The 23,583-nt window shown below is 38.0% G+C and overlaps 1 protein-coding gene across 1 annotated transcript in view; it reads right to left on the minus strand.

Annotated features, from left to right (window-relative positions):
- LOC109425743 (orcokinin peptides type B) overlaps positions 1-8,409 on the minus strand; it is a 36,512-nt gene extending 28,103 nt beyond the window's left edge. The window contains exon 1 of the mRNA XM_029864570.2: positions 8,076-8,409. Coding sequence (XP_029720430.1) covers positions 8,076-8,208 — 133 coding nt within the window. The 5' untranslated portion in view covers positions 8,209-8,409. The remainder of the gene's footprint in view (positions 1-8,075) is intronic.
- Positions 8,410-23,583: the final 15,174 nt, after the last annotated feature.

Below are 23,583 nucleotides of genomic sequence, written 5' to 3' on the forward strand. Positions count from 1 at the left end.
AGATTCTACAAATTATATATCATTTTTTTAAAGATAGGTATTCCATGAAAAGTTTGAAAGGTTGCCTGAAATTCCTTCTGTTGCCAACAGTAGCTGCAACTAGATTTTTTGCTCGGGTATCTAGGCGCGGCGACGTCGTCCACGGTTACCATGCCAACGTGCGACTCGCGATCAAAGCATGCGAGCAGAAATTCAAATAGAAGAAAATTTTCAACCGAACCAGACGCGTGCTTTCAGCTAGTGCTTATTGTAAAAACGGAATTATAGAGTTAAATTGTTAGATTAAATAAATTAATATTAGAAATTATTATAGAAAAAGTGTTTAATTGGTAGTTTTACTACTGGAAATCTCGTGGTAACATCTTGAGCAGTTCAGGTGAGTGCTGACCGAGGCCCCCGTATAGTGGCCTTTCGGGACTGCCAGCTGAATTTTATACCTTCGAATTCTGATCTATGGAAACAGTTAGACATTCTTTTAAAAAAGGTTTTCATGGAATCTGAAAATCTTCTCAAAGATCCTTCTTGCAAATTTGTGAACCAGTTCCTTCCGTTGTTTTCTTGATGCTCATCATACATTTTCCTAGAATTTCCTAATTTTTGAATTTGGATTGAAATTTTTAATTTTTGAACAATTTTAGTCATAGTTCATTGTTACTTTTGACTTTTCCATAAAATCCTGGACCACACAGAAACTTGATCTATTAACTTATTTGAAAAATAATCCTCTGGAATTCGATTGTAATCCTAATTGTATTTTATTATTCAACATTCAGTTTTGTTGGTTTCTAATGATGCTATGCTTTGGGAAACTTTTTCCAAAGCCTCAATATAGTCACTACAATCAGTGCCGGATTTCGGCTTCGGGGGGCCCGGGGCAAACTTTTTAGAGTAGGCCCCCAAAAGCAAGATTTTAAAGATGTAAACCTTATATTAATTTTTGTCAATGTTGTGTAAGTCGTATTTTTTAAATTATTACTGTTTTTTTTTTTGCGATTGTAATATTTTATGAGTACTTCAAGACTTAGACTGAAAAAAGTTAGGTCTTCAGGGGGCAACTGTAGCAATAAATTTAAGAAAACGTCGGTGAAACCCAAAATATAGATATGTAAAACCGCTGCTCCGAGATGTTTTAGGAAGCTAGGATTCCAAAATTGATCCGAATTTCCTAAACATCTCCTGGAACAATTATCATATCTTTCCCATAAAAACGTCTGTCCTCAACGAACTGAGGCACATGGGTATTGAGAATGTGTTTCCAGAATATAATCGTATTATCAACAGAAGCATACACAATCATTGTCAAATAAGTGATTGAATGGTTAAACTATCAATGACATGACATTTCTATTGATACACAAACATCGTTTAATTTACTCTGAAAGAAATAATCTTTAGTTTTGTTAAGAAACGTTTTTATTTTTTTCTACAGAACTCAATAAAAACTTTCAAGAGGTTTCAGAGAAACTCGTGTACACCAAAATAAACAAGAATCTTCTTTTTATCCAATTGATGAATATTGTACATATACCTCTCTGGAGAATTGAATCGTTTAGTTGTTTTTTTTTTAAATTTCAATTGTTTTACATTTATCAATTAATTGACAAAACAGTTTTATGGTTTTAGAATGGCTGCTCATATAGAAGGAAGCATCCCGCAAAAACTGTAAATCCATTCTAAAAATAGTGCCAGTGCACCAAAAATCATGAAGTTTAGGATTTCGATTTATTCTCAAGTAAAATTTCAGATTATGAAATAATATCGGGACTTTTAGTAACCCAATTACAGCTACTCTAGGACAACTGTGTTTTTATATAAGTTCGTTGAACAAAATATATATAGTGCTTTGGGATTCTGGGGGCCATCTCAATCAGGGGGCCTGGGGCACTTGCCCTCATTGCCCCCCTTAAATCCGGGCCTGACTACAATACTTTACTTTGAAACTTATGATTTATATCAAGTGTTTACAAACCTTCACAAGCTTCCGCCCACTGTTGGCGATCGTTGGTTTTGGCGACCCAGCTATTTTTTTTTTTCATATAATCACTTATGCTTTGTAAAGTTATGGTTTTCGATAGAAGTGAAGAACTAGCATAAGTTGAAATTAAGTCATTGAAAATATAAAATAAAATGAAAGCCTAAATGAAAACGGTGGATGTTTTGAGCTAAAAACATTAAGGGGGTTCGCCAAACAGCGTAAACCGTTGCGTCAAATTATCATCGCCATCACCAAGGCAACTTTCGGAAATCATTCGCAATTTCATGAAACATTCCAATAAGCAGAAAATCATGATTTAGGCAGCTAATTATGGCTATATACGGTTAGAAGAGCTCAATAAAAGCTGGAATCACCCCAGCAAATTGTGAACTAAGTCTCGGCAAAAAATGACATGTGTTAGTTGGATTTCGACAACATACCTGGTGACTCTCAGTAAACGTAAAAATGGCTTGCTGAGCGTGAAATCTTGTCGGTTGTTGAGCATTCTGCTGCACACTAGAAAGGATACGCATACACTGAGAGAAAATTTCACTTGATTTCCAAGAAACATTTTCAATTTACATGATTGGTTGGGGGAAAGATTTACAGAAAAATGCATTTAAATTTAAGTGTTTTTTTTATTATAAAAATCTTATAAAATTTAACCCTTTGGAGCCGAAAGGGTCATATATGACCCCAACATAGAATCGGCTGTATAAGTTCACACATTTAATAAAAGAGAACACTGAATTCAGAAAATTTATTGCAAATTAAGTCCTCTGTTAAGGAAAATTTTAAATATTTGTGTTTGAAACTTCATTCACAACCTAGAACATCCTGAACATCATTAACCCTCTAATACCGAAATTTTTGATTTTGATCTAAATATCATTTTTCGTCATCTAAAATCGATTTAAACATGTTTTAAACATGATTCTTTTTAATTTTCGACTTCGTGAATTTCAGTTTTTGATTTTCTAATTTTTATTTTTGAACATCCCCACACTTTTATATTTTTCCTGGAAGCCAATTTGGGGAACGGTTTTCTTGAGATAGAAACATTTTGAGATTTTATGATTATTGTTGAAATATTATTATTTTAATTTTTTTTCACTGAAAATTTTATTTTCCGTGTAATTTTAAGGAAACAATTTTAGAGTGTATTCCATTCCTTTAAACTATTAAACAAGGATAGAATGATTTGGGAAAAATTTAAAATATGTTAATTGTAGCAATTCAATACAAAATAAACAATGACTTCTAAAAGGTGACTAAAACATCAATTTTTCAATGATTTTTAAAAAATGTAAATACGCTTCAAAATACACCAAAAACCATTTTGAGATATACAGAACAGCCCTAAATATCAGCCAAAAATAAAAAAAAAATGATTTTCCACGAAACAAAAATTACAAAAATGCTCAAACTATACCCCGTCTAAAGGCGGGATTGGGTATTAGAGGGTTAAGTTTGGAGAAACTGAAAAATTGACATACCAGTTGTTCTAAATGCTGAATTTGGATACCTATGGGTTACGTTTCTATGTATTCGTCTAACTTTCGTCAAGAATATCAAAGGGTGTTTTATATTCTGGGATGGTCTAGTCTAGGTGTTCCAAACTCTCCTATAATGAAACCTTTAAATCTACAAGAATATTTTTATGTTTTTGTTACGCCATACATAATAGCATATCATAATTTGTTGGGATACGTGAAGCTATTGTCGTTTAGAGACACTATAGGGATATTCCAGGTCAGCCAAACTACCTTGTTATTTAGAACTTCAGAGCTACATTCGTATCAGTAACCGTATGTATCTGCTATACTGAGTAACATTGCGTAATCAACCGTGATTACTGGACCAACCTGTCTACTAAATATTATTACAAACCTTTGGGATATTGAAGGTCATCCAAGCTGTCCTGAAGTTTAGTTTTTGACAGTGAACTTTAACATCACACATCCAACTGTAATCTGTTATTGTCCTGGCATTTCATGAGTCATTCTACGATACTTTTGGACTCGAGGAGGACATTCAAGTCCTTAAAGCGTTCGAGCGTCGGGTGCTTATGACCATCTTTGGCGGTGTGCAGGGGAACGGTGCGTGGCGGCAAAGAATAAACCACGAGCTTGCTGAGCTCTAGCATCCGGAAAGTGGCATAAGCTGGAAGGATACGAAGGGCAAGGCATGTCGTGAGAATACCGGATATCAACCCTGCAAAGCAGAACGATCTGGCAAATGTGGGACGCGGCCGAGCATGAAAGACTACAGCCACGACCCGAGTGTTGTAACAAAGAAATTATTGTATGAGAAACATACATTAACACGGTTGATTGTGTTGTGAGACTCATAACAGAAAAAAAACTATCATTTTGGCTGTAGACTCCATGTAATATATTGCAGGACATTTTGCAGGATTCTTAATATCTCGAAGCTATGCCACAGTCCTTGATAATATTGTAGAGGCTCCAGTAAGTAAAATAGATTAGGCAACATAACTCTATACACCAAAAACAGAAACTTCAATTGCTGTAGATGCAAGATTTGAAACATCATAATAGTTTGGATGGCCTAGAACATCGCAGCTGATGATGTCCATTGAGCATTCAAAAGATTGATTGGATATGATAGATTACGTATCGTTCGTTGCTTTGTATAATGAAAAAAAGTTATAGTTACAGCTGTAGACTTTCGGATGTAAACGCAAGTTTGGATGACCTAGGAAATCCCGACTGATCTGATACTGTCTATTGAACTTTTAAAAGATTTAATGAACATGATTGATTACAAAACGCAGCTTTGTATAATGAAAAAAGATATCCGGACAAAATATTCTGCATCACATTCTACACCCTTTGTGCTGTTGAGCACGAAGACTACAGAAATATGTAGAAAATAATAAAAAAAAAAACTACAGAAACACGCAGAAAAAAATGTATAAAATTTTATACACTCCCATTTTATTTCCTATTTCATACACTCCCATTTAGTGCATTTTTGACTCGCATTCTTCTGAGCACCGATTTCGTCATCCAGAAAACTCACGAAGCTGAAAATTCTACTTAACGTTTTTGCTAGTGAGCAAGCAATCCGTGTTTTCGGTATTCTCAAAGCAGCCATTGTGACGGCCATCTTTGGATTCGGTCATGTATGAATTGAATGAAAATGTGACGCCTAAAAATTGAGGAAATTTGTTTGGAGGCAGAAGGGCACATATCGATATTCGATATCGATCAGAAATATCTAACTTCACTCTTTCTGTTTTGAGAAAGTCAGCATTTTGGGAAGCACAGTAGGCGTTGCCGCGTGCAGACGTTATTTGAGCTGCTTGTCACATTCATTTTGCGTGCGCTAGTTTTTGCTTTGCGATTCTTCTGGATTCGGTTTGGCCGGTGCTACGCCATCCGGATTAGTTCTTCCGCGTATGAAAGAGTGTTTGGTCTGTGCGAATTTTAATGGAAAGTGGCTTATTGATTTTGAGAAGAATTAAGAAGAATAGTTTTGAGTAGTGCTATACCATCCGGAGGTGTTTCATGCTGCTGCTGCGGGTCGATTAATGCAAACGCTGCCGAAATTCGTATCGAAGATGTCAGATGCTGTTTTTTTGTGTGTGTTTTCACATGTTAAACTATTCGTACGCCATACTATCAGTGATTGGCGAGTGGTTCCAGAATCATACAGTGTGGTCACACATCGATAATTTTGAGAAAAATGGAATGACGACAAGTGTTCTGACGATGACTAACCCGACGTCTCCACTAGACAGAAATGTTCTCTCGCTGTTTGCATGGAAAGCAGCGGTGTTGATCGTTTCTGTTACGTTTTCTCTTTCTGGCAGCAAAATGGCAAGACATTTCAGTCTAGTGGAGACGTGGGATAAGTTAAGGCGTTCGCATGATGATGGCACGGCTACCTTGGATTGTTTTCGGTGAGATTGCCCTAATGATTGTAACCAAAACAAATTGAATCTAAATTGAATCCAATCTTCGAAACAGGAAGTATTATTGCATTCCAGTGTGGGGCTAGCTATATCTGATAGCGACTTCAGGATGTGCGTACATGAACAGGTATCCTCGAAAAGGGTCGTTTTTGAAGTACAGTAGAGCTAGCACCTTCCATGTCCAGGACTAAATTTATTTGCATTTGTAGATATAAGTAAATCAATGTATAATCAAACAAATGCAGTCAAGTTACTTCCATAAATGCACTGTCGGATAGTGGGCGATTTATAAGAGTATATTTGCGCAGAATTCATGGAATTCATAAAAATAGTATTGCTGTGTGCGTTCAAGATGCAAACGATGCCCAAATGCGCTTCAAACGCGGTAAGACATGTTACCAAAGGCAACGTAGCAACCATAGCCAAAACCACCGCCACCCTAGGATTCGAAAGCTCCCACTGACATCGGGTTACTTGTTAGAAAATCTTACCGCATTTGGTACTCCCGCATTTGATATTTGCATTTTGAATGCACACAGCAATATATGTTATATTCTGTTCATGAGCTACTCATGAAGTTTCAACAGAAATTCCTGATCAATCAACGGAGCTTCGTGTTGTGCAAGTATGGAATAAATAAGCAAAGTGCAATCAATTTTATTCTACTCAAAACAAAGAATAAAGTGCTGTTTGTTACCTTTGCCCATCTGAAACCCCTGGTAAAATTTGAAGCGAACTTCTTCTTGATAGAATTTCTAACGACATACCTGGAAGCAATTTAAGAGGAAATCCTGCCTCAATGAATTCAAAACATTTGTCAACCGCCGGGGAATAACCTCCTCTCCAGAAACCCTATTAAAATGGAGTTGCTAACGAAATGCATTTTGAAAGTTTTGATAATTAACTACTCAAATTCAGGTCAGCAATATTGAAGGAACTTTGAATAAACTTTGGAAAACATGTAAATAAATTCCTTGAGAAAGTTTCAACGAATAAGTGGAATGGTGGATTACTAACAGGGTTACTAATATACATTGCTTGGAAACTCCACGCTCAGTATATGCTAGTGCTTCTGAAACTGTTCTACAAAATTGAGTCAAAATCAACAGGTTTTGTGAAACCTGGGTGACAAAAGCTAATCTTTAATTTCATGATATTTTTGTTATTAAAACGTAAAAATTTCAGTTGATGCATTACTGAATTTGTTGTTTAATATTTTTACCATTGTGTTGTAAATAAATGAAAATAATGATGGTTGTGAGTATTATGTTACGATTAAAACTTTTCGCAGCTTGCTTTGATCTTGTTTTATTATATTATTAAAAACAGAACAAGAATATCATTAATGTTACATTTCGAAATTCTCCAATCTCAAGCTCAGTTGTATATTACATCACCACTTTAATAATACTCATCTGGTAAATCCATGTAAAGAGCGAGCAATTAGTAGGCGAATGAGCATTGCCCTAAAAATAGTGAAAACCGCGTGTTCCATAAAAAGTAAAGGATCACTGATGAAAAAACCTTCAACGTAAGGCACTATATCGTCCTAATCCAAAGCTCCTGCTCCGAGTGCCCCCCATAAGAGCTTGATTATGTTTCATGGTTGGTTAATGCTGACGACTGCTTTGTAATTTTCGTTACGTCCAAGAGCGAATGAAACCGAAAAAAAAACGCGCTCTAGCTCCATGCAATGAGGCGGAAATTAAAAAAGGAATTTCATCGTAGCACTGGATGTAGTCAATTTTTTCGTTGGAGGAAAAGAAATTCCGTTTGGCGGAAAAATGTGTTCGTTGGGCCGCTTATGACTTACTTCCTTTCACGCTGGTTTTTCACATGAGACATAATCACCAGGCAGCACCTGGCGGGCTGGCAAACATACACACACAGCCAGCCTACTACTTCTGTGACGATGACGATTGCTGTTTTGCTAGATTAAATGCCACTGCTTTTTTTCTTTCTCCATGGTGAAAACACATAGCACACTTTGACAGTTGACTCAGGACATGGCCGTTGCTGGGCACAAACAACGGTTTCGACTCGACAAGGGACAAATGTTTGATTTATGTACAACATGTTGCTTCTTGAACTTGGGACAGGTCACTAATGATTTCGGACGCGGACAAAACTTGACACACAAAACAGGTTAAGGATATTTACCATCGTTCAGTTGTTTGAGTTGTTGCAATTTGTAAATTAAATCCTCAACTTCCTGGTCCTTCACCGGTTGTGCGTTGGACCAGCTGAGGAGGGCAAACAGGAAAATGGCACAAATCACGTGTAACTTAAACATTTTTACACTTGTTGCTGGCTTTTTGGGCGCCAACGGTTTTCCAGAGCAGAAAAAAAGCTGATGTTTATCAGTCGACGGATGTTTCGTGATTGTTGGTCTACCGGTGTGATGGAATCCTTTTTATATGCTCTCTCCTAGGCACACAGGATCAAACATCGGTGCTCTCTGACTTGTTGCTTCGTTTTATTGGTAACGATGGTGACGCGCGGGGACGATGATAGCTATTCTGTCGTCACTCGCTCGGAGCAGGCGGTGATTATCAAATCAGAGGCAATAATTGTCGCCTACTTTGTCACCACTTGGCAGCACTGCTAAGCACGTGAAAACCATCCAACGGAAATGATAAAAAAGTGGTTTGATACACTTGCAAATGGTCATAAAAACGCCACAAGGATAATAGAGCACTGTTGGCGCTCATCAGAGCTTCTTTCTTATCGGTATTGAGGGAAGTGCTTGATGAATGCGTGAATAATAGATCAAATTAAAAAATGAGCCACTGATGAGGCAGCAGGTCCAATAAAAAAGAAATGCATTCGCCAATATTATCCCGGATATGTCGATAATCTATAGCGAAAATGATGAACGGATTTTCAAGAAGGGTGCACGGAGCCGCGTCATTAATGTATCAATTAGTGGGTAAACCACCTTCCGGCAACAGCAGCAGCATATTGTGGACAATCTCGAGTGATAAACTCTGCCACAACATGTGTCACAGATGTTTACCTGTGCGCGGGCAGCCCTTATTCGCCTTTTAGCGCCCATATAATGGAGTGGTGGATATATTCTGGGTGGAGAAGTACTTGACAGTATTTGGGAGCCGTTTCGGTAAATGTTTACTAGCAATCAAGTATGCTTTGACGTATGTCCGGCAGTCATGCCCAAACGATAGTATGCGGAACATAACAGCTGCCGTAACAGTCAAAGTGATATATTTCAAAATTTTCCCTGATTCTACAATATGTTCGATATTTGCTTTCCACACACTAAGATTCAGTTACTTTTGACAATTTATTAGCTGAGCTCGGTAACTCAGAATATCCGAAAAATAAACAACCGAGCGTACCGAGTTAAATCTGCTTGAGAACTCAGTAAAAAGATGGGAAAAATGCCGAGCTGATCTTGCTGTGCAGTTTTCATAGCAATAACATTCACTGTAAAGTTATTGTAATAAATGTGAATCAGTGTTGATAAATAAAATGTTTTTTTTTTTCAATGATTTTTTGCTGAGGTGATAAATTACATTGTGAGCAACTGCTCTATTGAGAGAGAATTGTTCAAAAACTTAAGCGAGGATATCCTTGCATAGTTGATAAAATCAAAGGAAAACTTGAGATTGTAATCATCTCACATTATAATGGGACTTTGAATTTGGGTGATACTTCGTAGAAACATATGATATATGTATGATGATAAAACCATAGTTCTCTTTGGGTAACCAATTTTCCTTCATAATAGTAGTCAGCTCTAACATCAATGATAAATTTTCGTGAAACGTATTCTAGTTCATTGGCAAATATAATCGGCAAGTGCCCAAAATAGGTACACCTGCCCAAGTGGTACTACACCCTATCATGGATGTGATGGTATCTTATTCTGCATAATACGAATCTACAACACAATACTTTCGGAATAATTATGCAGAAAAAAAAACTGAAATCTTAAAAATCTGCAATTTATGAAATGTTGGCATTGTTGAATGCTCTCTAAGGCCACCTTACGGAAACATCCTGAACCATATTATTCAACATTAGGCCTTGACTTTCTTAAAATACTTGCAGACAACATCACCCGTAAGGATCATGAGTTACGGCAAACTACCGAAATGTCTGCAAAATGCCTCTTAACCGTTATGTGTCCGACAAATGTATTGCTTTTTTCTACACCGTGCTTTTTCAATGGGTACCCGGGTACCCTTTCGGCCACATTATTTGAATTCACATTGTTTCATTCAGTAAGCCAAGTTGAGAGTGTCGTGGTACAATTCCCGGTTGTCCAGGATCTTTTCGTTATAAATGACGATGTATTCGTTTGAAATTAGTTTTTGACATTTTCCAGATCCTTGTAGTATATTTTACCATACTTGCCCTTGGCTCGTTATACACTATCGAAGAATCATCTCATCAAATACTCCAACACACCTCCTCCTTCTGAGAAATGCTCGTAGGAATCCCGAGAATATTATCTGGTCCAGTATGACGAAAAATTCCAGGAGAAATCCTGGGGAGAATCCCGGGACAAATTCCAGGACGAATCCCGGAAGGAATCACCGGTGAAATCCCCGAAAGATTCCTATTCCCAATGAAAGAATGCTGAAAGGGTCATTGAAAAAACCTCACGAAGAGTCTCTAACGTTGAGCACATAGTGGCTGAGGTGCGATGCAAAGAGATAAGAGATCGGATAAGCGTCGAAGCACACTCTGTGGAAACTATATGCAGAACGCATGAACCGCACATAGTAGATGAGTTGCGATGAGTGCGGAGATGCGATGGAGCTGCTTCGACGCATGTGATCGCAAGAGAACGCAAGAGAATGCTTTTCGGGTATGGATTTTATGATTGCGCTCGTTGTGTATGTAAAGCAATGCGGATTTAATGTGTTGGGAATGCTAGTAGGTAATATAAAATGCGTTAATATGTTGTTGTTTTTAAACATAACTCAATGCCTTTTCACATGACATGCATTTTGATGGACCGGACGTAATAAAAATGTATCGTATTGTCTATCGATCACTATGTAAAATAACATATTTCATTGCATATAAAATAGTATTCCATCAAATCGTGTAAGTTTTTTACAGCATAATTTTGTTATTATATAAGAAAACATTTTATTTTCTCTGTTCGGGATTTGAATCAAGTGATCAATGTTTGATATGGTCGTTTGTCCAGTGCATGTTATTCATGTGCAAGTTAGAATGTTTAAGGATTTATGGTATTCAACTTAATTGCTAAAAGGATTCTGATTGAAAAGTTCTGCTTTTTTCTTTGTCAGGCAAAACTAGATCCCTTAACGAAAATAGTGTGACATCAATTTCGATTGATACTCTTTTACCTAATATAAGGACTGTATCGTTGATTATGAGTACGCCTGAAAATTGCTGTATCTGAAAATGTTTTATTTGTTTTGTAAATTAAATTAAATTACATTGTTTATTGGCCATCAGAAAAGCCCATGGTATCGTTTTATATTTAATTTTTCGTGGATCCTGCCAGCTCTCGCACCTTCTTCTTGGTGTTCTTCATAAGGTTCGGAATAGAAAATAACTATTTTTTTGTAGCAGACATTTTATGTGCAGCTCAAACTAGAAATATAATTTTGACTTCAGTAAACAGTTGGTAATTCAATTATTATACAATTCACTCACAAGAAATAGTTTTTCCTAACTCGCACGACAATATTTGATCTATTAACTCTGCACTAGCTCTGACTCTAGAAAACGTATTATGATTTCTCAATTATATCCTTTTATCAATCTCTATTAGTTTCTACTTATAGTTTGCTACACCTGCTCCACCCTGTTTCAACCAAACCAAACCTCGAGCTACTCTCACTTTCCGACAATCGTCTACGGCAACCTAGATAGAAAGGTTTTGATGACAATTCCACTATCAAAGATTTTTCTATTATTATAACTTACGGTATTGCAAATTAGCGGCACTCTCTAAACACTATTACTTGACTTATTACTTGACTTCTGATTCGACATTGGATTGCGTCGAAGCTTTTGTATTGAATGAATACAATACCCCGTTGTAAACATCAACAACATATCCAAACTCTATTGACCGGTCACGCGTAAGTCGCGGTGCGGAAATGAGATTCTCTTCTCACTCGTTGAGCGCAAGTGGGTCAGAGACCAACGCCGTCAACATAAGGTTTTGGACAACCGTTCCGTCGATGGTTTTGCTTGAGTTGGCCCAATTTTTCTTCGATTTCTCCGAATTCGGAACATCAGTGCCACGCTTCACAGTGAAAAACTGTGCCCCTGAAAGTGCCTTGTTGTCCAATATGACATACGTTTCATCTTCCACGATTATGCATATGTAATTTTTGCTCAAAACATCGTCGTACAGTTTCCGAGCCCGAGTTTTCACATAATCCGTCAGAATTTGACTGTTTTTGAACATTTCTGTTTTAGGTAAGTCTTCAGGGAATTAAGCTTCTTGGCGCGCTGAACCATACCAATAGTCGTTCCACATTTTTTTTGCGCAATCTATGATGAATACCTCCTTTTTTTCTTTTGAAGATTTTGAAAATTTTGCTGTCCAAATTTGACTTGGACGCACCTGGTTTTCTGTCGCGTCCGGGTGAGTTTATCAGTGTGTTATGCATACCGAATCGTTTGACAGCATTTTGGACAGAAAAAACGCTAACACCTCCAACTTTTGCTAATTTTCTTAGCGATAATCATTTTTCATAGCAGTAACTGATCACAATCGATTTTCGCTTCTCATCCGTAAACACTCGCGTTGCTCCACTTGAGGAAAAACTTCAACTTTTAATGAAGGTTATCTTTTGTTTACAACGCTAGCAACACACACAGCAGTTGTCAAAATAAGACTTAATCTTTTTAATACAGGGCCTCAAAGATGTACTCATAATTAACGATACAGTCCTTATGATGAATATTGTGTACTTATTAGGGACATCTTTTCTCGTAGATATCGCCGAAAATTTTGTAATAAAAAAACCTATACCCTTAAATAATACATACTTGCCGAATTTTTGTTTCTTTTTGCCGAGGTCAGCACAATCAAGCAAGTTTTAATGCCGAAACCGTCTTATATTTCATTATATTTTTTTTTTCAGTTCGGAAAGTAAACGCGGATATGATTCCATGTTATACATTCTTTTCTCAAATAATTAATTCAATAATCTCAATCTTGTACAGTCACACCAGACTTTTTTTAAACTGGTCGGTTTTTGCTATTGCAACAGGATCAAAACTGACAAAGTTATAGCAAAAAAAACGACCCGCGCAAAACAAAAAGCGGATGCATTTTTTCTTCCCCTCTTATAGATGAAACGATCATTTCACTACCCACATCCAAAGAAGTGCTTCAACATACAAACGACTTCATCGATCAAATCACGCGAGTCGTTGATGCGCACGAAATAGGCGAAAAAGGATGTGAAAACAACATGCGCACCCTCATTTAAAACCTCATGCACTATGGCCTATCAAACATCCCTCTTCTCATCTCATAACTTATCGCATCCGATCGCATCTCACCTTACCCACTATGGTCACAGCCTAAGAGAATCCTGAAAGAATCCTAGAAGGAATCAAGGAAAGAATCCCGAGAGGAATCCTTGATGAATTTTCAAAAGCATTTCTGAACAAATCATTAAAAGAATCTCAGAAGGCTTCTCTGAAATAATCTTTGGAAATATCACTGAAGGATTGGGAGGCGTACCGTATTATCCCGCTAATACGACACCGACTGTTGTCGAATAACCGGGGTAAACTTTTAATTCGACAAACTGGTCACCGTACACCACCTTGCTCATTGAAAGTTGGCAACTCTATTTTTATTTTTGTTCTGATTTCTGGATTTGTCATGGAACATAATTTAAACACACTGTTGAAAATGCTTTGACATCCATGTGCACAACAGAACATGTGCTCGATGAACAAATTGAGATTTGAAATTATGAAAAGAAATCCACGTACTCCGGTGAGACTCGAACTCACGACTCCCAATTCGCTAGACGGGCGCTTCTATTCCTTCAAGCTACGGAGTCACTCGACTATCTCCGTCGCCAGCAGGCCTAGAACTGAACTCGATTCCACAATCGCACATGGTTATCTTCTTTTCACAATCCAAACCCCCTTCGGATGGGATTAGATGAACATCTAACACATTGTCTGTTGTGCACATGTATGTCAAAGCGAGAGAGGAAGTTATTTTTAATTGTCGAGAGCTTCGGGCACTGCCTTCCAATCACTTATTGGTATGGCAATTAGTGTGCAGTCGGACTCTCGACGGGTCGGTCCTCGGCCGACCGAATACGGTAAGGGTGACCGTAGCACCTTACAAATGTCAATTTCTTGATTTTGCTTTGGCTGACCAAGCCATGTGGGAAATTACACTGTTGAAAATGCTTTGACATCCATGTGCACAACAGAACATGTGCTCGATGAACAAATTGAGATTTGAAATTATGAAAAGAAATCCACGTACTCCGGTGAGACTCGAACTCACGACTCCCAATTCGCTAGACGGGCGCTTCTATTCCTTCAAGCTACGGAGTCACTCGACTATCTCCGTCGCCAGCAGGCCTAGAACTGAACTCGATTCCACAATCGCACATGGTTATCTTCTTTTCACAATCCAAACCCCCTTCGGATGGGATTAGATGAACATCTAACACATTGTCTGTTGTGCACATGTATGTCAAAGCGAGAGAGGAAGTTATTTTTAATTGTCGAGAGCTTCGGGCACTGCCTTCCAATCACTTATTGGTATTGCAATTAGTGTGCGACGGAGATAGTCGAGTGACTCCGTAGCTTGAAGGAATAGAAGCGCCCGTCTAGCGAATTGGGAGTCGTGAGTTCGAGTCTCACCGGAGTACGTGGATTTCTTTTCATAATTTCAAATCTCAATTTGTTCATCGAGCACATGTTCTGTTGTGCACATGGATGTCAAAGCATTTTCAACAGTGTAATTTCCCACATGGCTTGGTCAGCCAAAGCAAAATCAAGAAATTGACATTTGTAAGGTGCTACGGTCACCCTTACCGTATTCGGTCGGCCGAGGACCGACCCGTCGAGAGTCCGACTGCACACTAATTGCCATACCAATAAGTGATTGGAAGGCAGTGCCCGAAGCTCTCGACAATTAAAAATAACTTCCTCTCTCGCTTTGACATACATGTGCACAACAGACAATGTGTTAGATGTTCATCTAATCCCATCCGAAGGGGGTTTGGATTGTGAAAAGAAGATAACCATGTGCGATTGTGGAATCGAGTTCAGTTCTAGGCCTGCTGGCGACGGAGATAGTCGAGTGACTCCGTAGCTTGAAGGAATAGAAGCGCCCGTCTAGCGAATTGGGAGTCGTGAGTTCGAGTCTCACCGGAGTACGTGGATTTCTTTTCATAATTTCAAATCTCAATTTGTTCATCGAGCACATGTTCTGTTGTGCACATGGATGTCAAAGCATTTTCAACAGTGTAATTTCCCACATGGCTTGGTCAGCCAAAGCAAAATCAAGAAATTGACATAATTTAAACAGATATTGCGGTGGTGCGATTGAAAAGCTCGTTCTTTCTACGATTGTTGCCTTCCTCAGTTCATTCCGGTTGGTATCCAGGCGGTTTGGGTGTCGAATAGCACCAACTCAGAACTTTCGGAATTAGCGGCAGCAAGATTAGTTGCTGCGGGTGCGAGTATAAGTCCAATATCAAACTGTTTTGCATTTACAGTGCACATCGCTGTGACATTTGAACACTTTTAAATTCGACATATGCCGAATAAGCGGGGTAAGACGGTATACTTGAAAGAATACCGGAGAAATTCCAACAGAAAAACTGAGAGAAATCAGTGTACGAATAAATGAGGGAGTCCTGGAAGAAAACTTTAAAGGAATCCAGGGAAGAAACTTTGAAAAAGATCCCTGATAGAATCTCAGGAGGAATCTCGACAGATATCCTGAAAAGAACCAATGAAAGAATCCCAGAAGGACTCAGTGAAGGAATTCTTGGAGAAATTCCTGAAGGAATCCATGAAGGAATCCCGGGAGAGCTGTCTGAAGTAACCCTGGCAGAATTCTCTGAAAATATCCCTGAAAATCTAAAAGTTTTTCTTGGAAAAACCTCAAACGGAATTCTTTTGAATATCTTGAAGGAATTCCTGAAAGAATCGCGAGAGAGATCTCCAAATGAATCCCAGGGGAAATTATGTAGGAATACTGCGAGAAATTGCTGGAGGAATCCCAGAAGGGATCCATGAAGAAAACTCGGGAGAAATTCCAGAAGGAATCCCGATAAGAATCACTGAAGGAATCCCGGAAGGAGTTTGTGAAGAAACCCCGGGAGAAATCTCTAAAAAAATCCCGGGAGTAATCCTTGAGAAGACCGCTGATTGAATAATTTAAAGAATATGTGGAGGAATCCTGAAGGAATACTGAAATGATTCATGAGATATCCATACATTAGTTTTGGGAGGAATACTTGAAATAATGCCAGAAGATATACCGGGAGAAATTAAAGAAAGAAACTTAGAAGGAATCCCGGAATAAATCTTTGAAGGAATCCTGGGAGAATCCCTAAAATAATCAATGAATGAAACTCGGGATGAGCCTTGAAAGAAAACCTGGGAAAAATCAATTAGGGAACCGCGCGGTAAATTCCTGAAGGTACCATGGAAGATCTTCCATGAACAGGCAGAATCCAGGAGCAATCGCTAATTCCCGGGATTCACTAATTACCTATAACCGGGAGAAATCGCTGAAGAAATCCAGGGATGAGTCGCACATGGAATCCCTGGAGATATCCGTGATGTGAACTTGAGAGAAATTTCTGAAAAAAACTCGGGAGAAACCTCCAAAGGAATCATATGAGAAATCAATGAAAATATCGTGTAATAATTTATTCAAGGAATCTCTGAATAATTCTCGGGAGAAATACCAGAAATAATGATGGAATGAGTCCCGGGAATGTCTGTCTAAAGGAATCCGTGGAAAATCAATGATGGACAGTCGAAAATAATCCCGAGATAAATATCTAAAGAAATTCCCGGAAGAATCCTTGACAGAATTCCTCTATGAATCTTGAGCGGAATTCCTGAAAGAAACTCGGTAAAAATAAAAGACGAATCCTGTGCAGTGTCAATATAGGAATTCTTGTTAGAATTCCTAAAAGAAGCCCGGAGGAAATCTCTGAATGAAACCTGAGAGAAATCCCTAAAGGAATCTCAGGAGGAGTAATTGAAGGATTTCCGGGAGGCAACCTTTATGGAATGTCGGAAAGTATCCTTGAATGAATCCCAGGAACCCGGGAGGAATCCCTGAATAAATTAGTGCCTTTGAAGAATCCCGGGTGGAATTCCTGGAGGAATCTGTAGATGAATGCTTGAGCGTACCACATGAAGATCACTGAGAAATACTAATATGAATTCCTACATGAGAAATTACAAAATGAACCATAGTATGAATCTTTACTGGTGTAGTTAATATTTTCTAGATTAAAAGAGATGTTGTGGTTGTGAGTATAAAACTGCGTTTTTGCAGTGAAACTGGCCTTAGGGTGAACTGACAGAACTACTGGATTGATGATCTTCCTCGTGACCGCTGGAGAACCGATCTGGACTTCGGGGCCCGAATCAACGAAGACATCCGGATCTGGGAAATATTTCCCATCGATAACGACATAATCTAGCGTTCAATGATACTGGTGATTCGGTGAAAAACTTCCAATCATCGTTTTACTTGGGGTGCATCTTTTTCAAGTTTCTAACGGCGCAATGATGCCCTGTTTACTTAAATATGGGTTGTGATATGTGCATGCTCATTACGGGGGAACTTCATTGTTTTTATAGGACCACATAAATGATATTTACCCTGGTGCTACTTGCTTTTATATGCCTTGGGTTGTATATTCCAGCCGGTGAGGGGATCATAATATTGTTATTCTCGTTTCAGAGGGCGAGCAATAATGGCGATTAAGCCTAGGCTTGTGAGCCAGGACATTAGGTAGAAATTCCTATGTCCCATCCCAGGAAGAAGACCTTAAATAGAGTGACATTAACTTTCTTAGCAACACCACTCCCAACGTGTTACATCTTTAACATACATAGGGTACGGGCACCGGTATTGGCCAGACTAAGGAATTTTTTTTAAATAACCAATAATCCTATGAAAAATACCAATGTGTAAAATGAAATGTTTCAATCTTTTTTTTTATGTTTTTATTAAAGTATATTCTAACTTGAGCAAATTCTACATTCAACGGTTTTAATCTAGATGTTGTAGGAAAAATACAAAAATCCAGCTAATACTTGATTTTTGAATGGTCGAGATGTCACCGTTCTTTGATTTGGTTCAATAGTATTCAAGGATGCTGCACGGTACGCCTAGTTGCTTCAATACTTGTAATGCATCTCTGATATCTTGCAAGTATTGATAATGACAACAAAAATGATAATTTTAATCGATTTTATTATTTTTTAGGATTCATCAAAGAGATGGCTGTGGATGTGTAGACTAAACTAGACTAGATAAATCCATGTGGTAGGCCTTGTATGCAGATTTCCGTAATAGAAATTCACTGAATTGAGACATTTATGATGTCTAGATAGCTAGTGACATGTGTAGACTTCTCAGTTTTTCGAAAAAGTTAATCCTGAATAAGTTTTTTAAATTTTTTTCTTTGCATTTCTTGCATAGCTGAAACCGTTCGTACTAGTCAATCGATTGTCACTGGGAGCTCTGTGTCTAAATTTGTATGTAACTTTAAATTAGAATTCACTGATTCCAACGAGTTTCCTTTCTTCAGGAGTTTAAATGATAATTTCAAAATTTAATTTTGGCGTTTATCAGTCGAATTGTTAGATTTTGACGCGTTATTATTCTTTTATCCTTAAGAATGGGTTCTTAAGAATGCTGCGTCAAATTTTCATAGAGATCCAAGCAGTACAAACAAAGATATAGCGTTTTACGCCTCGTTTTCTTACGGGCGCGTAGTGCATACTTGAAATTTTAAACGCAATAATCTCGGAATTATGTTTTTCCAAAAACGTCGATGCGTTGACTACGATTGCGGAAACAGTTCTCAACCGATTTCAACCAATTTGTTTTTGAGTGTTCGCTATTCATGTGTCGTGTCACTAAACGATCAACATTTTCCAAAAAAAAAATTATATCAGTGTTATGATTTTTTTCATACATTTTTTGCACGAAAAAGGGATTTTTTTTTGGAAAAATCGTCCCCGTTTGGAAACTAAAAACATTTTTTTAAATATTCCGATCGTTTAACCCTAAAAGGGATACCTTCATGGCCTCAGTTTCGTCCCCTCGCTGAGTGTGTTCCATCAAAGACGAGCTCTGAAAGGCGCCTGGGGTCCAATGGACCCCAGGTATCCCTTTTAGGGTTAAGGACATCTATTACTAGTTTTATTTATGGTTTGTGCTATCAGTTGAGCCGTTGGAGTGTAATCATAGTCACGGCAAACCTCTATGAAGAAAACAAGTTTTACAGAAAATGTTATAACTTTGATAATTAGTACTATTTTTCATGTTCTCAAGCTGATTTTACACATTAAAAGTTGTACTATGTATGACGTGAAATGAGAATTTGAAAAAAATATGGCTACACACTTTTACAAAAGTTCAAACTTTTCATTATTTTCACGCACCTCAACACCCCTTAATATTGTTACTAACCCATAATCTTGCCCATATTACAATATTTATTTTTTATAATATACTAGCTGTCCCGGCAAACTTTGTCTTGCCATCTTGTGGTGGTTTGACAACTGTTGAGCTCAAACTGGCACCGCACTCTAGATTGGTTTTATTTCGATCGTATTGATTTCCTTCCCAGCTCATGAAAAATCAGTACTTTATAAATTTTTTTACCTTTCTAGTTGATTTTTGTAAGTTTTTTGTACATATAAACACAGCCAACACGAATACGAACCAAACCGTCCAAGAATCATGCTGTTCGGTTCATCCGTTCTTGAGTTTTGTTACCTCAAAGGAACTTCAAATTCATTTTTATATATATAGACTAGCTGTCCCGGCAAACTTTGTCTTGCCAAGCAGTGATTGTTTGACAACTGTTGAGGTCATTGAAGCAACGTACTCTAGATTGATTTAATTTTGATCACGCTGATTTTGTTCCCGGCTCATAAAAAATCAGTACTTTATATTTTTTTCTCTTTTCTAGTGGATTTTCGTAACTTTTTGTACATATAAACATAGCGACCGCGAATACGAACCGAACCGTGCAAGAGCCATGCTGATCGGTTCATCCGTTCTTGAGTTTTGTTGCCTCAAAGGAACTTCAAACTCATTTTTATATATATAGATTAAATATTGATGATAGAATTGTAGAATATGTTCGATATTAAACTTTGCATTATTGATAGATACCGTCAGTGGGGGTGTCATTGGGCCAAAATTGCATAGTCCATCTCTTTGTAGGTCGTTACAACAATATTTTAGCTCTAAATTAATGTTGTATTCGGTAGACACGTTAATTTTTATACTGTTTAGGATTCTTTAAAGTGAAAATGCTTTAACTTTAATTTTGACTATGATATAGCTTAAATGAAATTGGCCCAATTCCACCCCTTCTAGGGGGTGACATTGGGCCAAACACTAAAATTGAAACAAAACAGCTCAATGTGAGATAATATCGCTTGAAAATCGAAACTAACAAATATATAGATACTTGCCCACAACCTATCAGTGTCTAGTTACTTCAAAATAACATCACAGACAAACAAACGTGACAATTTTACCACATTCATTGTAAACGATCAACGTTCCTACACAATATACCCGCTATCCCATAAATATAACTCCAACTAACATTCTCAAAAGACGAAAGTAATATTTCTTTATCATCTGCCTAGCAACTGATATGCATGAATTTCAATTTTGCATGAATCTAACATTTATTTCCAAAATTTCACACAGTATTATGCATAAAATAATGTGAATACTCTCAGTCGTTTTAATTCACATTTGTAAGGTTCTCGTACTGATTGCATTGCTTTTATATGGCCCAAAGTCACCCCCAAAACAAAGTATTTGTACTACAGCTTGAGTAAATAAGTTTATCATGCTAAATAGCATACAAAACCAAGAAACCTTATTATAATTTTCAAAACAACTACCCAACACACCGTGAAAACAGTAATTCATTACATGTTCGGCTTTTAGCTGTTTTCTGCTGGGCATTTTAAAACAACGATATTGTACAGTACGCCTAACCATAAAGTTCACATCAAGTTTTCTTAGTTGAAAATTGACTAAATGTGACTTTTTTATACATTGGATAGTCAACGCAAGTTATATTTACCGTATACCATTAACTTTTTGATAATCACTTTGATAAATTTTAGTATTTTGAGCGAAACATCTTTTTTGATTTTTGGCCCAAAGTTACCCCCCAGGCCCAATGTCACCCCGACTGGCGGTATTATAAAAATATACTAGCGTGGCTCAAAATACCACATGTCAAAAAATCCGATTTTCAGCTAAATCCGTTAACATTTGGACGATGCTAAACTCATTTGAAGTTTTTTTTTTATTCTTAATCACTTAACCTAATTTACAGCTCTTTTGTCCACTAGGGTACTACGTGAGCGATTCCAATTGGACGCTGCACTTCCACTTTGTACAGCGCCTAAATGTATTCTATTCTATTCTACTGTATTGAACTGGTGGCCTTTGTGCTTCTTTCATTCTTCTACCCTGTCCATGGTAGAATGATGAGCACGATGATGCTGATGTGCGGCTGCTGTTCCTTTTCCAGTCCGATTGGGGGTCCATTATGAGTTGCGATTCGCCGATATCCAAATTCCGGGTCCGTTAGAGCTATATGCTCCGAAGAGGGTCAAGGTGCCAGCTACTCTCGGGGGGAAGAGCAGCTGACGAAAAATTGCAAGTGCCGGGGCTGGGTTCGAACCCATGACCATCCGCTTATGAAGCGAACGTGTGGACCACTGCGCCACGGGCCCCGACAACTCATTTGAAGTTTGTATGGCAATTTATATGGGAAAACATCGTTTTTTTGAATTTTTCTCGAGAGGGGCACTATTTTTACTTGTATCACATAACCGATTATGTAGAACTATAGTCTTATCTGTGCCGAAAAATTTTATCGAAGACCGCAAAGTCATCCGAAGCTTGTAAGAAAAGATATTACATGCAGACCATCTGGTTGTGCTTATCATTAAACATTGTAAAGGAATAACAATAGCAATAAAATCTCGTTGAATGGGCACGTACTGTCTTCTAGGCTATAGCTTTTTTCGCAAGTATCTGATCACGGTACGGTCTTCGACAAAGTTTTTCGGCATATCCTATTTAAGCTATATTTCTATATGATTGATTACGTGGTTTAAGGAAAATTAGAACCCCTTAAGAAAAAAATGCAGAAAACGATGTTTGTATAAACTAACATACAAACTTCAAACGAGTTTAGCACCGCTCAAATGATAACGGATTGAGCTTAAAATTTTACCAGAGCATCGTTGCGTCATCTAGAACGAAATGAGAAGAGTGCTTCGATCTTTTTGACATGTGGTTTTTCTATATTAGCTTGAGCCACCCTAAAATATACGCTTGCCATTTAATTTCACACACGGATCATCCAATTGATTACCACAAATATTCGAGTTAATTAAAACTATCTCAAGAAAATTAAGCTTCCTGCACAACCACATCTAAAGTAATCACAATCGCAGTATGAAGCAGCCGATAATGTCAATATGTCAGGCATAATTACTTGGCATCATCAGCCCACCTGTTGAGTAGGGAAAATCGTTTTCTCTCCGAAACCAGGACAAAATCGGAACCACTTGAAATAAAATCGCTCTTCGCTGGATTAACCTTACAACCACGGCGTACGCTGGCTAGGATTTTGCCCACGTTTCCTCCGGGTACTACTGATAGCAAATACTACGCGAGATGCTACTATGTATGAACCACCCGTGGCGTTATGAGACTCATGGGAAGAAGATCTAATTAAGCGGGCTTCAGTGGGCCACCCTGTAACGGTCAGACTCGATTGATGACCAGCCAGCCAGCGCAGCGCGCGAATCACTCTCATGATTGAGAAACTGGATATGCCTTCCAAGCATTGGCCATAATAATGAGCAATCTTCTATTAGGAATCGATAGCCGGCCGCAGCGTGTTTGCACGCTGCATCAATTTTGAAACAACATTATCCCCTCTTGGTGACCATGATTCTATGCGCTGTTGATAACGCGATGACGAGACAAAGTTCACAGAAAGGCGTTGATGTTCAGCTAACAAAACACCTTCCGCAAATAATTGTGACTCTTGCTTGGCACACGGCGGACACAATTGAATGAAAATGCAATTCCGTCGTGATCCACTTTTGCATTCTCTGTATGCTAGCGCATGGTCAAGTTCGTGTCTGTGGCTAAGTCTTGGAGATCTGTTTCTTAAAAGAAATAGAAATTGGTTCAACAAAGCAACAGTCAGCAAACGCAGCCTGAATCTATACTCATGAATTGGAAAATATAATAAAAGTTCCTCGTAGATTTCAAGCTTCAAAATGTAGCAAACGGTTGATTGAGGCCAGGAATTTCCACCCCGAAATAATTGACCCTTCCAGCTCCCATCTCTTCTGAGGAGCCGTAAAAAATGGTGAACTATGCCTGGAATGTCACTCG

The sequence above is a fragment of the Aedes albopictus genome, chromosome 3, assembly GCF_035046485.1.
Source record: "Aedes albopictus strain Foshan chromosome 3, AalbF5, whole genome shotgun sequence".
NCBI lineage: Eukaryota > Metazoa > Arthropoda > Insecta > Diptera > Culicidae > Aedes > Aedes albopictus.